The 17,352-nt window shown below is 36.0% G+C and overlaps 1 protein-coding gene across 6 annotated transcripts in view; it reads left to right on the top strand.

The window, feature by feature from the left end:
* The window catches only part of UNKL (unk like zinc finger), a 54,039-nt gene that overhangs the window by 9,790 nt on the left and 26,897 nt on the right, over nucleotides 1-17,352 (top strand). For 4 of the 6 annotated variants that reach the window (XM_075768081.1, XM_075768080.1, XM_075768083.1 and 1 more), the window contains 5 exons: nucleotides 1,540-1,673; nucleotides 3,626-3,761; nucleotides 4,510-4,627; nucleotides 8,674-8,758; nucleotides 14,150-14,304. In XM_075768081.1, coding sequence (XP_075624196.1) covers nucleotides 1,540-1,673; nucleotides 3,626-3,761; nucleotides 4,510-4,627; nucleotides 8,674-8,758; nucleotides 14,150-14,304 — 628 coding nt within the window. Of the gene's footprint in view, nucleotides 1-1,539; nucleotides 1,674-3,625; nucleotides 3,762-4,509; nucleotides 4,628-8,673; nucleotides 8,759-14,149; nucleotides 14,305-17,352 lie in introns of those variants that run through there. The other 2 variants (XM_075768082.1, XM_075768085.1) reach the window with 2 other exon arrangements.

Below are 17,352 nucleotides of genomic sequence, written 5' to 3'. Positions count from 1 at the left end.
AATAGGCTGCCTCAAACTCCTTTAGTGGTTGTGAAAAACAGTCATGCACCATTGCTTCTCCTGATTTCAGGCATCCAGCATTCATAAGGAAGTCCAAACAATCAGGTCTTATTTTTTCTTTGGTGGACTTTTTGCTCTACGATGGACATAGATACTAGGGTTTCTTCATTTTAAGTAAAGAGCAGAGAAATAGCAGTAGAATCACTGATGCAGATGCTAACTTTATTCCCCTTAATAGCCTTGTACTTCTACATATCCACCTTAAAGAAAAAGCACTCTTTAGGAACTATCCATTTTCCTTCTCATTGTTTGCACCTTTTCTGAATCTGTAAAAGAAATATTTTGACTGTTTGAAAGGTTTTAGACTTGGCTTTGGGTCTGTGTTGTCTTCCTTTCCCATTGAGATTTTCTTTCTTGGAGGATACTTGGGATCTGGGAAGTTCTTCAAGTTATATCTAAATGATATCATAACTAGTTACATTCTAAACCACCACACCTTTCAAACTCCTCCTCAGAGATCCTGAGTAGGAGTACTTTGGTATAGGAGGTAAGCTTCTTGAATATTTGTGTCTAGAGGAAGCAGTGCCAATTGAAGGTAGAGGCCTTTGATTCTCATAGAGTACTGTAGATCCACCTCTGGTATTTGATTCTTCACCTTGTTTCTCCATTGCTTCAAAGTCTGCTTAACATAATTATGCTATAGTATCTTTTTTTTTTTTTAATCTTTTGTACTGATTTGCCATTGTTGAATCTCTGTACAGCTTAATTTTACTAAAATGGTGTAATAAAATTGTTTCAGTTTTTTGGTAGAGGTTTTATACCGCTAATACAATACCCTTTAGTTTGGTAGTAGTCAGTCTGATCTTTCAGCAAGCTTGTGGTTGCTTACTTGCAAAGCAGTTGTAAATTCTTGCAGAAGAGATTTCATTTCCTCACAATGATTGTTGTTTGTTACTAGGTTTCCTGAATGTCTTGACAAACTTTTCTTGCAAAATCTTATAGCGAACCAAAAGTACTTTGGCTGCTTTTATATGACGTAGCATTCAATAGCTGTATTTTGTACCTTCCTTCAGTCATAACTTTTCCAAGGCAAAGAGTCTTATGGCATTTAATTCTCCCTCACAGAGGAGTTCTGTATTTCTGATCACCCTTGTTGCCCGTTCTGTATCTTTTTTAGTTCTACCGTGTCCTATGTGGCAGTGGAATATCAGAAATTAATAGCATTTTCAAAATGTCAGCACACCAGCATACAGAGGTACAGATGGGCATTGCTGGTAAAAACGCTGTATACGTAATGCCAGCGTTCCTTGATGTGTTGTCTTTGATGTGTATGACATGGTTTCTTATGATTGTTTGCCAACTTCACTGCAAGTAATTGTTTGAAATACAGTCAATTTAAGGGTTTTTTTACAATTTAGGCTTGTTAAGAGCTGGATTAAATGACAGAATTTTTCTAGCCTTGGACAGGATTATACCTGTGACAAATAGTGTTACTGTAGCATACAGTTTAGCAGTGATATTTTCTTTTCCCCATTCCAGAGAACTTCAGGCACAGGAAACCTTACAGAATGGGCAGCTAGGATGCAGTGACGGCATTCCAGATCTGCAACCAGGAATTTTAGCAAGCCAGGCAATGATTGAGAAGATCCTTAGTGAAGATCCAAGATGGCAGGGTAATGTTACCCTGTCTCCTTTCTCTGTTTCTTTATTGGTGTTTGATCAGTCCTGGGTATTCATCTGGGAGAAGTTCAAAATCCTTTTTTTAACAGAGTAAAGATTTGGTTTATATAACTAATATGCATATTTATGAACAAGTTGTACTGTCTGTCACATTTATATTCAGATTGCATTTTGAAAATGTTGTGTTTTGAAAATGTTTAATAGGTCTTTTTCAGTTTACTTGATACAAGTGTTGCTAATCTGTGTCAATTGGATAAATGTTCTTAAAAGTAAGAGCTCTGTCTTGTGCTAAGTAGTAGTAATAATTAGAGTCTTCATTTTTTGAGTCATTAGTAGACTAGTTAATGGACCGTTATTCTTTGCTGAGCTTGACTAACAGGAATGAAGTAGAATTTTAAACAGAAAATTGGAGCAGAATATTAAAATACTAGAATGTCTTGAAAGTATTATATTAGCTCTCTTAAAGTAAATCCAATTGCCCTAGTTTTCCTAAGGCTTTCAAAATTGATTCTCATGCTTCTTGGTTTAGACTTGCTTATTATGTAGCCAAAGATGTTAGTATCAATGGGATTGTGTTATTGTCCAAATTTTACTTTAGAAAAGACTGCCAGGTACAATTACTTCCACAAAATTCCTGTGGGGACAGTAACACAGGAAGAAGTCACATGAAGATGCTCTCTCTAAGGAATTCAAGGGGAGATAATTGCATGATACTTGTCCCCTCTGTATTTTTTAAGTCTGCTATTCCAACCATTTAAGTACTAGTAGTGTGTAAAGCTTAATTGTTAGCTCTAGATCAAAAAGTATTGGATGTTTGATGTAAAAAGACAGCAAAATTGACCAACTACTAGCACTTTTTTTGCGTCCCTTGCATTGTGACAGGTCTGTGTTATATAATGTTATATGGTTTCTGTCAATCCCTGTAAGTATGGTGAGACTGCATATAGTTTCTGGGGATTGAAAATCATCCAATTAGTGATTTCAGCCTTATTTTCCTAAGTCTTTAATGAAACTATTGAAAAGGACCGACTAAAGAATAGACTCCATGTGATATTCTGATTAATAGTCTTTGCTATTTGAAAGCACATTATTAATGACTTTGAGAATGTTTCTTCAGCTACTTTTCCACAATTCCTACAGGAGTTTTGTAGTATTGTGCAGTGGTTTTTGAGAACATCTCAGGCTGAAAGGTTTGCTGAAGTCAAGATACATGACATTGACTGCTTCTGTTTTACCTTGCATCCATTCTCCCACCTTAGGAAGACGTTAGATTGGTTTGACATGGTTTACTCCTCACAAACCCATGCTTGCCGTTAGCAAAATTGTACCTTCTAATTTATTTACTTGCTCCGTTGTTTTTCTGAATTTTTCTGTTTCTAGACAGAACCTTGTTTGTCATCTCCTAGTTCCTCCTTCCTGGAACCAAAGATGTAGAGACAGAGGCAAAGGTAGAGAAGAGGCTCTAGAATTTGTCCAGGAAGATTTTACTGGACAGCCTTAACACGCCTTAACATGAAAGCAGTTTTGGTGAAATAAGGACTATCAACACTAAACTTAAGAGAAATCCAGATATAAAATTCTATATGTTTTTTGGTCTTTGTCTTACTAAAATGAATAATGTATTTTCAGTATTCATTTTCAAAATGTTAAATGTATATAATGAGAATTTCCGGTTTGTTTCTCTACCAGTAGATTGCTAGTACTTTATTTGTGTACTTTATTGTAATATTGCTACTGAATATAAAAGCAGTGAAGATTGCTTTGCATGTAAATGTGTTAGACTTTTGTTTTACAAAATGCAGGAGTCAGTCTAAGTTTATAAGAACGGAGGGGTCTGTGAATCATATTTTTTTCTACAAAAAGCAGTGTGATACCTGAGCTCACTAATGGCACTCTGAATTAAAAATTAGTTGTTTATTTCTCTTAATTGTTGACCTGTTTACAGACACAAATTTTGTATTAGCTGGCTACAAGACAGAACAATGTACCAAACCACCCAGACTCTGCCGCCAGGGTTATGCATGTCCACACTATCACAATAGTCGAGATAGAAGACGAAATCCCAGAAAATTCAAATACAGGTACGTAAATACATATTAAGAATAGACTTTTTGGTCGGTCAGACAGTTGTTAATGGACTGATCTCTTTGGGTTCTTCTACAATGCAATTGAATATTCCTAATGGAATAAAACCACATCTTTCCCAAAAGCCTTGTTAATTTTTTTATTTTTTATTTTTTTAAAAAAAAGCATCTGTTCAGAATGATCAGACAGTTCTGAAGACAAAAAACTGTGAAGCTGTAATGGAAATATCCATCTTTCTTATGAAGAATGAAAATAATTTCTATAATTCTTAGCAAAAATTGGCATCACTAGATCAAACCTTCTGTGTTATGAAAAGATTGATTATAATTTCTGGGGTTTTTTATGGTTTTGTTTTATAATTTTCCATTTCTAAGCAATATTTTTAGGACCAACATTTAATGCAGCTCCTCTCTTACTTTTCATCATTACTTCATTTTACATCATTCTCATGCACTGTGGTTTCTTCACTGTTTTTGGCATGTTTTCGTGCAGTAATACAAGGTTTAGAATTGATGGGCTTTGCTTGACAATCTCAGGACTGTGAATAAATGTCATTAGACAGAAGATAAATAGAATCCTACTAGCTGATCTGTCTGTTTAAGAATTTCCAAAAAGTCAGTGTTTCTCAGAATTTGCAACTTTATAGGTCCCAGAATCTTAAGATTCTGAGATTTAGTGTGAAATTGTTTGAGACTTCTGCTAGGAAGTAAATACAAACATGCTCTGGACATCACTTTTTTCTAGGTCCACTCCTTGCCCCAATGTAAAACACGCAGATGAATGGGGTGAACCTTCAAGATGTGAAAGTGGAGATAGCTGTCAATATTGTCATTCTCGTACAGAACAGCAGTTTCATCCTGAGGTAAGAACTACATTTCTACTTATTTTTAGCAATTTCAAATTTATTATGGATTAGATTATTGATTAAAGATATAATTTGTGAAAAAACATGACATTTCATTCAGCGCTTTCAGTCATTGAGGTATTTGCTTAAGCAAAACAAAATTTGCTAAGAAATAGTTACTTGTACTGCTGTGGTTTTCACTGATAGGCATTTTTATTATACTGCTTATGAAAATTTAATTAATATTCTCTGGATTTGGACATAAATAAATGTGTTATTTTTTTTACCTGACTTCTTGGATTGGTAATGAAATCACAGTAGTAATTGCTACTCAATAACTTGGGAAAAATTTCTATTTTAAGTATAGTTTAAAAAGCTTTATTGCAAATAGTTTAGAGAAACTGAATAGGTCAGGAGGAGGTGGAAAGAGCAGAAAACTCTCCTAGTGGCCGAAGTAAGACACTTCAGAAAAACAGGGTGATTTTAGATTCCTCTGTAGGCAAAGTCATTGTAACTTTGTTGGATGCTTGAGCATGACAATGAAATGTTAGGGAAGAGAGTGGTGCCGTGCAATGTGCTGAGACTTAATTCTTATGCCACACTATGAAAATATTAAATGTGCCAGTTAATGGAAAAACCCCACAATACTGAAAATACATGTTATGCTAGAAGCTGCCTGTACAGCATTGGATATCTGTTTTCATTTTTGGACCTCTGAATGGACATGAGGAATTCACAGCAGAATGTAATTTCTTGCATTAGAAAGTTCAGTTCTTAGTAAGGTGTAAGCAAAGACCATTCAAGCAATTACTAATTTATCTTCCAATTATGAAGATTATTGAAGGCATCTCAAGACCATACTGGGAAAGGAATTCTTAGAATACTGACTCCAGGATTGTTGCAAGCTTCATATCATACATTCCCTATTATAAGTTGACCAGCTACATCTTTATACTAAGTAGATGTCAGCTATCTCTACTCTTGAGATGCTCCTCCAGGATTTCACTGTCCTGATTACTAGAGATTTTACAGTCCAGATTTATTTCAGATCATCTAATTTATTCTGTAACATATTCCAGCCCTTTTCAGTAGTAAAGACGTCTTCCTGCTTAGTATTGCTACCATACTTTTATCTATGACAAAGCTATGAATGAAAGTGCTAAAATAAGTCACAAGGCTGAGCCTTGAGTTCTGCTACTAATTTTGTCTGCTGCCTTCCTCTTTCATACCATTCATTGTCATCTTTCCATTAGTCAATTTAACAACAGATATGTAACATTAGTAAGTCATGTTCTTCATTATCTTAATTAATGAGTCTTAGCACACCCTTTATTGAAGTCCTTACTAGAATGACTGCATTTCCATTTTAGAGAAAGACCTTTGATTTAGCAGTTATATGGTAAGTCTACCGTGATGTGCTTTTACCAAATGTACTTTTAATTTTGTCTCATTTCTTTCTGTCTTTAATCTGAAAGGTGGCAGAATAATTAGTGGACATGCAGTGGCCTGAATCAGCTATTTTTGCTCTTCTCAAACATGTGTGAGCTATACTTAATATACCTCAGTTATATGTGCTACCTCTGATGTGATGGCTTTATTAAAAGTACTTTTTAACTGCATCTGTCTTATTTGCCGTTTTTTTAACAATTACCTAATTCACTTCCTGTTCTTGAATGGACAGTGATTTGCTTCCACATCAGCTGTAGTCACCTCAGTCTTTGTCTGCTTGTTTCTATTAGCTGTCCTGCCTTTGTAGTGTTGCACATAATTCCTACTGATAATCAAGGCAGTTTGGTGGGGATAGCATTATCACCTCACCTGATTTTAGGTCTAGTATTTAATTTCACAGATCCTGGCAATGTGCCTGCACTGAAAGAGATGTCATTCAACATCATACCCAGTGATCCTTTCCCTCCTTTGCTCCAGCTCTGACTTTCCAGTTTTGTGGTTAGAATGGAAAGTCCATACAGCTTTTGTACCTCTGACTTGAGGATTCAAAGCACTAATTTTATTCAGTTCATAATGAAATTCAGTCTGTTTATTGGTAGTAATCAGTTGTCTTCATTCCTCAGTCTAATTATTTGTGTCAGTAACATTAGTTCAGCCTTTTTTATGTCCTTTAATTTGTTGAATTAATACTTACTTTATCCAACATCATCTTATAGGATGTTTTCATGTACTCGTTCTTTACCAAATTCAAATAAAGAATATCGTCACTGGCTTTTGGCTTTTTTGAAGAAATCTCTTGGTTATCACATTCAGATATAGCTTGATTCTACTGTTAATAGATAGCAGTTGTGTTCTTGTCTGTAGCTGGGGAGTTAGTCTTCTGTAATGATTTAGTTCTTTGAGTTTGCTGTCTATCTTGTAATACTTGTATGTGTAGATGATGTGGCCCTCCCCAGAACCAGTCTTTGAGGTGCAAGCTCTGCCCCAATAGCATTTTGATATTATCTATATTATCACTTGTATCTGTAGCAGTTACCAGAAGGCATTCCACACCATCTGGGTAGCTCATAGGATCAGGAAGGCTATTTTTTGGCTAGGACCTCAAACTAAGACCAAACTTCTAATTACATCTTTTGTTGAAAACCATTTGAAAGTCAGGTGGTCTCATTTTTTTTTCTTCTGCATCATTATCATTGTGTATACAGCATTGGGGTTTTATACTTAACCAGTAAACAGAGAACAGGAAAGAAAGGAGATGGGCCCAGATTCATTTCCTAGTTCAAGTGTGGTAGCCACAAATGACTCCTTTGGTTTTTGCAATGTCTGTGATAGCTCCCAGTAAAATTGTGGAAACATCAGTTCCGTTCTTTTGTTTGTGTTATTTGGGCGAATACTTTTCTACAGCATGGTTATTTTGTCGAAGGAAAGATAAATTATTTGTAGAGTGATAAGCATCAGTAATAATTTTGAGATTTAGCATTTTACTGTAGTTTCTTGGATGATCTTTGAGTTATGCATGAACTAGTAGTGAATATAGCAACTAAATTTTTCAGCCTCAATACAAAATCACTTATGAGAGGGAAATTTATCCAAGATGCTTAAAATAGCTCTAAAATAAAAAGCTTACAGAACTAGTTGTTGATTTTTTTTAATACATAGTTTCATTTTTCATGTTTGCTCTAAGGCAGGAGTCCAAGGTAAACATTTTTTTACACGGTGTATGCAAAAGTGCCAAAGAAGTGGCATTCTGAACTAGGAATTAATACGTACTGAGCCATGAATCACTCAACTGACACTGAAAGCCAAAGACCACAGTGCCAAGGTTTCAGGAACCAAAAAGATCCCTCTGCTATTTGCCACAGACTTGCAAATCACCAGAATTAATTTTCTAAATAATCTATGTGCTCTTAAATAGGTGCTTAATATTGTTCTAATATGATAGTATGTTAGCCCCTCCTCCCAGTCTTGTGAGATCCAAAGATCATCAAGATCCTGGTAGAGCAATAAACCGAATCTGGATCTTACTAGCAATTTACATAATAATCATTACCGTCAGGAACAGTCAGTCTTACTTCAGTTCTCACACACATAGTCAGGTTAGAGAAAGACATTTGAATGTTAGCATGATTTGAATATTAGAGGAGTCCTAAGGAAGGAACTATGTTGAAAAAAACCTACTGGTTTGGTTTTTTGCCAGCTGCATAAGCTGCTCTACTACATACGTAATTTCTCCTGCAAGATTTCTTAAAAGTGGTGTAAAAGTGGTGTAAAAGACTTTGAAAATTTAATTCCTGATGTTTAACTTGTTTCTATACAACATGGAAAACCAAAGCAGTTTAAACACTGCTTTTCTAAAATATTATTGTTGCTTACTATCTATTAATATACAGAAGAGTGTTAAGATTCTTTTGTTGCAGGTTTGATTTTCTTAAAATTCTGCTCTTCTATTTGATTTTTTTAAATTATCATAAGAATTGAATTTTCTGAGAAAACTGTGTAATACATATTATTAGTAAATATTCAGAATTTTTTATGTAAAGGTTTTAAAATTTTCTAACTATTTTGTTGGTACTTAACAAATATGTTTAGGTTAACCACCCTTCTGTTTTGTTTAGATATATAAATCTACAAAGTGCAATGACATGCGCCAAACAGGTTACTGCCCACGTGGTCCATTTTGTGCGTTTGCACATGTTGAAAGTAAGTAAGAGAACTGTTATTTTCTATCAGTGTTCATAAAAGTGAACCATCATTTCTAAGCATCAGTAACAGAAGTGACTTAACATCATTAATTTTAATGCATAAATGACATTTGATGTTACTTGGTTTTAGAAATTTATTCCATGTTTTCTAATACCATACATTGCTATGGGAGCTTGCTGCATTTGCATCAAATTTGCATCACCAGTAGAACAGGAGGTGCTTTTCTTTACAAATGCAGCTTGTCCCTGTAACTTTTTGAGCTTGATTTGGCAATTTTCGACACACATGCTTGACTTTTCAAAATATATTAGCTGTCCTATTGAAACCTATAGTAAATTTCTGAGGTGAAAGTTAAACATCCTTGCAAGTATTTGCAGAACTAGGGCCTTAGCTAAACTGAAAAAGACAGAAAATTATGTCAGCTGTCCTCTTTCCTCCATAATCCACTTATATCTTCACTGCACTCCAACTGTTACATAACAGAAGAAGGGAAGCAGGACCATTTTTTCTCCAAGAGACCACTCAATCCTTCAGTATGCATCTACACAGATTAATTCTGGGTATTCATCATCAGATTCTTTTTAGTAGTAGTATCAACTTAGGTTACCCATACATTCTTCCTGCACTCCAGAATGTGAAGTGTGCAGTTGCTGCAACAACTATTCATGCCTTCTTTTCAGTTGTGATGCAAGGCAGAACTTGAAGCATTTCTATGTAACTGGTTTCGTATAGGTGATAAATCTTTTCTTTTTTGGTTATGTAGTTTTTGCTTGATTATATAACCAGTAAAACCTCATATTTATTCTTTAAAAAAAAAAAAAAAAAGTCCTGCTCCTATCTTAGTTTTTGCCTTCTGCTTCTAGAGCTGGAAAGAGGGATGAGAGACCCTACCAATTTTGGAAAGCTCCAAATTTATGCAATTCAGTAGTATTTATCTTACGATTCTAATGATAAGTAATGGCACTCCTCTCTCTGTCTAGCCTGTCTAAGCAAATGTGATGTTCTGTACAACCATTTATTATGTCACTTACCTAAAATATTTTCAGTGAATAGATTCATTCTTGCTGTTTACAGCTCTTGTTTCTGAGAATCTGTGGCATGGTCAGGTTCTCTTTTAACTTCTGTGGGATGATTGATTTTCCTGAATAACCTCCTCTATTTATTTCAAGAAGCCCGTTATTCTAAGACTTAGCAATTCTTCAAAACATTATGGCAGTGAAGTCAGTATTGACTGTTTCTTCACATCAAAAATAGCCTGCTGCCTTTGCTTTTGTGCTGTTGGGGCTGTCTCTTAAATCAAGTCCTTCACTGTTTGCCAGTGTTGGGAAGTACTTCTTTGACTCAGGAAAGTCTGAAAATACACATTTTGTTACAGAAGTAATTTATGGCACTGGGTTTGCTGTTCTGTTTATCTGATACAAGTTTTTTCTTTCCTGAAACAGCTGAAAGAATATGGTTTAAACAAATGCGCTGCATACATGCAACATGGTATAATTGTGACATGCTACAAAACTCCTGTGGGAGAAGACTACATTTTCTGTTTTCTTCCTTAGAGTATACTGAATGCTGCCTCTCTTCTTGCCTGTCCAGGATATACTCAGCAGAGCTCTTGGAGACTGGAGTTCTTTTGAGACCCCATCATGATCTACTTCTGTGTGTCTTGATCATTAGTATCTTTAACAGTCCAGTTGATGCTTGATTCCTATGAGAGGAATCATTCTTGCAGGAAGCTGTCGTTGACAGTAAACAAGATTTCCATCTCTAAGGAAAAGTTAAAGAGTTGTCCATGCTAAAGATTAAGAGGGCTGAAGGAAAGTCCAAACTTAACAAGTTGCTGATATTCTCTCTAAAGGATATCTTTCTAATCTGTTGCTAATCCTTCTACCCCAGCCACATTCTTTCTTCTATTCTGTAGGATGAATTCTTTTACTCTTTAAAAATCTTCAGAACTCTGAGAGGATTCCTGAGACTTTGAACGTTAGCAGTGCTAATTGAGAAGCAGTGGATTAATTTTCTCCATGTAGTTGCATTAGACAGAATTTTTCTCTATCAGAATAGACTTACATGGCTCAACCAGCATGCTCTGGAACTTTTTGGCTTGCATCATCTGGAATGAAGACTGTGTAAGAAGGAAATCTCGACAAATGAACTTGAAATCTTGCAACAGTACCCACCCCCTGTCTCTGATAGTCTGAATAGTCCATCAGAAGTTAGATGTTTGGTTGCTATCAGCAAGAGTGCCTTTCTGCTATTGGCAACAGCTTTAAGCTTAGTTCAGCAGCTCTGACATTCTGCCTCCGGTGTCCATAGAATAAAATGGTTTCTGTCCCTTCCATATTGGGGAAGGAGGAGAAAATGGTTTCAGAGCTGTAGATCGTATCAGTAGTATGAAAAGCATGAAACCTGTGGTTCATGGATCTCTTAGAATCACAAATTACGGGTGTTCACCTAACTTCAGTGAAGCCCTAGCTGTATGGAACAGGTAGAGGAAGATTTCCCTCCATTCGTACATGTTTCTCAGCAATTTTTGTCATTCTATGTGAAATAATTTATGCAAGCACACATTCTCTATAATAGTGGTCCAGGTCTTCCCTCAATAACTTCCTCAGAACCAGCTGACCATTTTTTTCCCCTTTTTTCCTTCCTTTGTGAAGATCATGAGGAATATTACTATTCCTCCAAGACTACTTTTCCCTTGAGGCCCTGAGCACTGGCTGCAGACAGTGTTGTCTTATTAATGTTACTCTGTTTTTTTCCCCACTGGCTGAAGCCCTAGGTCCAGTGTAGTCCCAAAGACACTCTGTGATGACAGGAGGGAGAACACCTGATGCTGAAGAGAAGAAGTGGGATCTGACATACGTCCCTGACACCCTTTGCAAAACAGAGTAGCTAGGGTATGTTGGGACACTTCAATAACGGACTCTTTTAAAATAATGAGCACCTCTCTGTGACACTCATTTGTCCACTGACTGCCTGACTACAGCTGGCACCTTAACAAAAAATAGATTTTGTTTTTTGAACAGAAACACATGCAAACTGAAATTCTGCTCACAAGAATTTGGAAACACTTCAAAGAACACATCTCCTGTATAACAGCTTCTGTTACTGAAGGCATTTGCCTTCAGATTGTTCGTCCAAGACTGTTCTCTTCTATTGGTGCCAAGATTGCAATAAAAAAAAAAAACTTCCTTCTGACTTCATGAAAGGTGGGATTCCTCAGGCCAGACTTAGCCTGACCATGGTAACTCTTGTATTCATAACACCCAAGTCTTGTTAGTGCAAATTCTAAGGAGGCTATTTAGCTGAAAAAGTTGTATCTCATAAAAAGTACAACCCTATTTCTATGTAACATCCTAAGCTACTGATACGTAATCCCTGAAGCACCACTGCACTGGCATTAGATAGTTGAAGTTCTTTTTGAGGGCTCTATCCTAATCTCAATGAGCTTCAGTGATTGCCATGAGATAGGCCATCATATAAGAGTTGCTTTTCTGTCAGTTGCAACCTCCTGCAACAGCTCTAAGTCTTTGAGAAAATGTGGTTAGAGTGGGGGAGGCTTACACTGTAGAATTTGTAAATTTTGTGCAGCTGGCCACAAACTATGATGTTCATTCTTGGAAGAAATTAGAATTATGTAGAAGCACACATTCTGAATTTCATGGGTCTGTTTGACTTACTAAATGCAAAACCTAATCATACTATTCTCCCTAAATAGCTTGGAAAGAGAAAGGAGAGATGATTTCTCTTTGAAATGTTTGGAAAGCAGTCTTTTACTACCCTTTTAGGGTGGTATGACTACTTACACTGATTTATAGAATACTGGACGAGTATTGGTTGTATCAGGGGAAAAAAGCTAATGAAGAGAGAGCACAAATCGGTCCTCTTCCTAGGACAGTGTGAGGGTTGACTGGACATGTGAGGGTTGACTGGACATAAGATGGCTGACTGGACTTGCTCTAGGCAAGCAGCTATACAATGAGATGATATGTCATGAAAGTGAGAGTAAATTACAAAAAGTCAGTGCATCTGTTTCTGTCTTCCCAACTGTTCTTTGCACTCTATTCTGTAGGAGGAACAGCAGGGGTCTCATGACATCATCTTTGCAGTCCCTACGGTTTCTTATTCCTTTTCTTTTTTTTTTGGGTGTGGCTGGACTGGACTTGTGTGTATAGTCGTGCTTACTAGTATCTTTTTCCTTTCTCTTCTGTGAGCCACGTCCCTATTTTTGTAATTTATACAATAGTGGAAATATTTGCTAAAGCATTGGACCATATAGTAAGAAGGTCACAGAGTTCTGATAAATCAAATGCTAGATAGAAGAAACCCACATCATTAGAAACAATCCTGATCTGTGCTATCTCCACTGAAGAGAAGTGTCTACATATCTCGTACTCATTCTATTTCCTACTATGACTTGTACACTCTAACTCGTTTGTACACTCTAACAGAACTAATGGTTTCTAGTAGAGAGAAATGTTTAAAGTTGATTTTTAACTGTAGTTTATCATTACCCCATCAGAAATGTAGTAGTGGCTAGAGATGAAAAAAATCTTGCTGTCCCTGTAGAATTTATTAAGAGATTTTATTTTCAGTCCTGACTTCCTTACTTTGATGTCTTGTGTGCATGGATTATGAGGTGAGGAATGTTATTAACTGTAATTGCTTACTAAAGTAAACATTTTTTGTTAAATGGTCATTTGCCTGTAAAACTTGACGTCTAAATCTCCTTAATATATTGCACATTTAAAGAATCAAATATCTAAGATGTTGAGTAGTTTAACAAAGTAGCCTTCGGGAAATGCGAAATAACTGTTCAGTCACCATGAGCTGAATTTTCTGGTATGAAAACTAACAAGTCATTGGTCACAATTTGCATATAAGTTAATAATGAACTTTCTCAAAGGTTATTGTTCCTTTTTAAGTTAAATCATACAAGGCCCATATTCTCTTCAAATTGTTTTATTAAGTCAGTTGGTTCTAGACTGGAAAAAGAAAACAACCCTATAATTATGATGTCATTGTTACCTTTACAGGCAGGAGTTCTAAAAATGTTTTCTTTAAACCCTGATGTGATAAAGATTCTGGAAAATAAAGCAAAAAATCTAGAATGCTTTAAATATATGAATTTCAGTCTACCTCTCATGGATTTTTGATGGAGCAAGTAAATAAGAGTATCACATTTGTTAGTAGCCACAAGTACATAATGGTTAATTATATTATTCTTACCTTGCCTTTATGCTTATATTTAAAGAAAAAGAGAGAAATTTCTTGTGTGTGATTGATGTTTCCATGTGACAGGTGCTGTGTTTGGTACTAGGTATGTAACTGTTAAACTCACACAGCTAAGTATCAAATCTGTGTGTAATTTGTTGGGGATTCCTTCAACAGAGGACACCATGAATGTAGTCATACTGCAAACTGGTTGTCAATCAAAGCCAGGCGCTCACCTGTTTTCAACAGACAGCATAGGAATTGCAAATGAATGGAGCAGCAGTCTTAACTCCACAAACAGCATTACAAATAGCAGTGGGCAGTCTGGAAATGTAAGTGTAAATAATTCTGGAAAAGTTACTAATAATAATGACTGTGCCAATATACAATGTTTATTTTACTTCTTAAACATCTGGTTTTTTATTTCTTTGTACTTCAGCAAAAAAGAAAAAAAACCACAGCTATAATAAATGTCAGGCACTAATATTTAACTGGTACTGTAAGCCTAAATGGAATGTCTGCCCTTGGCACCAGATTTAACTATGTATTATTTGTGGTTTCTGTTCTTGTTTTTGTCTTTAGATGCAATATTTTGAATGCTACAATGAGGAACATCATTGTTAATCAAATATACAACTGCAGGACAGCTTAATTTACATATGTCTCTTTTTTCTATAGGAAAGGTTTCATTCATGGAAGATGTTGCCTGATCCCAGCCCATTTCTCTGCCCTAATTTGTTAACATTAGGAATGAATTGATGTCCTGCCTGAACATGCTTTATACATAAAGCTTCTTACAGTGGTGTAGTACATGAAGTGTGTTTGGTGGTAGAGAGGTGTTTCATTAGAAGGGTGATAAATATAGTTCAAATTTTATCAGTTAAGGATGGGGGAGAGGAAGGAGAAAGATATATTGCAGAGCTTTTATTATCTTCCTTTTGGTATCAGCTGGAATAGATACTTTTGCTAAGTTTTATGTTCGTTGCGAAATAATATATAAAGATAATGGCATCTCTCTTTTTCTCTTCTGACTTGCATTTTTCTTACCGTATTTGCATGCAGAGTCATAAGTACATACACATTTATCCTCAGAATTTTCCACTTTTAGCTTTCCATCACTGTTGATCTATAGTGTTTCGCTAGAAACCAGATAAAAGGACATATTTTAAATAATGTTTAAAAGGAATTGCCAATAAATAGTGCAGTTCTTAAAACTGCTGGGTTTCTTTCATGTAGCTTCATTTTGCTGTCCTGTAGGTTGAGAATAAAGATATCAGTATGACTATGTTTTAATCTTAGGTTCCCAGTGCAGAAGTCTGCTTCTGTGTATGTAAGGTTCTGAGAGAGGGTCTGCCTTTTTATTTAGGAAGCTAATTTTGTTGTTGCTAAGGTTCTGAAGCTTTCAGGAGAGATGCATAAAAGCATCTCTTCTCCCAGAAGCTTCTTAGCCTTTCATGAATCATTTAGGTACAGCTGAAAACACTTAACTATTCTAATACGCCTTCCAGCTGTGGAGTATCTTCTTCCGTATACATGCATTTTTCTGTTAGTCATTAGGAGTCTGATGAACATTGTGTACATTTTCCGTTCCGTGCTCAGTGAGTCTGCTTCTGCTACTGTTCAAGTGTGAAAATGGAAAAGTTGACCCTACTCCCTTCCCTCTACTTTCTACTTGAAGTTTTATTGGAAGTGGCCACCTTTTTTATGATGTCGGGCAAAATGTTCTGTCTTTCACTTGACTGCTTACCTGCAGCATTGTTTGATACACTTCCATTGTTTGTTTTTTTGAATATTTAGTTCCTGATTTTTCATTAGCAGGTTGGTCTTCTGTTTTTCCATGTTTAATTCTTGAGTTTTGTTGCCTGCTTGCTTTCACCTTGTCCATCTGCTGTAAACTGTTTAATTTTAGTATTTGAGTAGTCAGTTTGTATTTCTCCCTCCCTCCCCCCATTTTCCATATCTCAACAACTTACTGAGATTTGTAGTTTGTGTTTTTATCTCTGTTCCAATAAGCTGTCTGTCTTTCTGTCACCTCCTTTGTCTTCATTCTTGTCACTGTCATACACTGGCCCTGAGTAAACTTGATTTTAGTGGGTTTTACCGTGATGAAATTAGACTTTCTACGCCTCTCTTCCTTTGTGTCCTCAAAACAAAATCTTATTCATCTTCCAAAACTTCTTTCACATATCCTGTTATAGCATGCTGGGAGAATATCTTACTGGTTTATTTGCTTCTGGAGGAAAAGGATGATGTAGTACTTGAGAGACCTAAACAGTTCTCTGCTCAATCATAAAATTCCTCTTTGACTGTGAGCAAGTTGCTGATGTCCCTGTTTCTAGAATGTGGTAATACTATTGCCCTATCTATAAATGTTATTGGAAGAATGAGTCCATTAAAATTCTGTATGATCCAGCTTGGTAGTGAGGGAGGCTGTATAACTTTTAAATATATACCTTCTTATCTCACCTGTACTGTATTCTTATGCCTTCATCTAAGTTGCTTTGTCAATTGGACTGTCATCAGTCATTCCTCTGCTGTATCTTTCCTTAACATTTCAGTCAGGAAATAATCTATGCTTCAGCCTTTTTTGGTAAGTGTGAGTTCCGTTTACATGGAGAGCTTCTACATCTGTATTTCTTTACCTCCATGTTCTGCCCTCTGGTTTGAAGCATCTAACATTATACTTTTGTCAGTCCCTCCTCCTGATCTTTGATAGTACTGTTTTCCTCCAGTCTGTCTGTGCAGTTCCCTTTGCTTTATACTCTGCCAGTTGTATCATCTAAATGTACTTAATCTCCACAATGCAGTTTGGCCAATGTGGTACAGCATTTCCCTTGATTGTAATATTTCATTTCCATTGGTACTTCTCGTTTCTCCACACTTGCCATCACCACTTATCTTTCTTTTTGTTCTGTTGCTCTAGCAAGTCCTAGATTGGCTTTCTTGGCATACCCATTTTTTCTTGTATTGCATCAGAGCTGTGAAGTGCCTTAAGTAAGATTTGGAGTCTTTGTATGCATTGCAGCCACAAATTCACTTATGCCTTTCCCAGTCCTATATGTCTTCTCTAGGAACTGCATTTACACCATCAACTTTTACTTTCAGCTCTTACTGCTTGTTCTTAACCATTACTACTCTTTTGTGCTCTGTTCAGTGTCATCTGATTGCCAGAAGGAACATTCCTTTTTACTCATTCCCCTACTACTCCTTTTTTTATGACATAAATTGCTTTTCTTTCACTCTCTATTTAGCTTTAAGAGGGTCTTCCTTATTGTTTCTTCTGTTGTGCTGGTAAAATTCATGTATCTGAACACCTTGGTTATGGGAAATGATAGTAGAGTAGGTTTCTTTAATATTTCTGTGTGTACAAGTAGTGAAAT

Source organism: Balearica regulorum, chromosome 15, assembly GCF_011004875.1.
Source record: "Balearica regulorum gibbericeps isolate bBalReg1 chromosome 15, bBalReg1.pri, whole genome shotgun sequence".
Taxonomy (NCBI): domain Eukaryota; kingdom Metazoa; phylum Chordata; class Aves; order Gruiformes; family Gruidae; genus Balearica; species Balearica regulorum.
The sequence above is the reverse complement of the archived record's forward strand: the minus strand, read 5'-3'. Positions and strand labels throughout refer to the sequence as shown.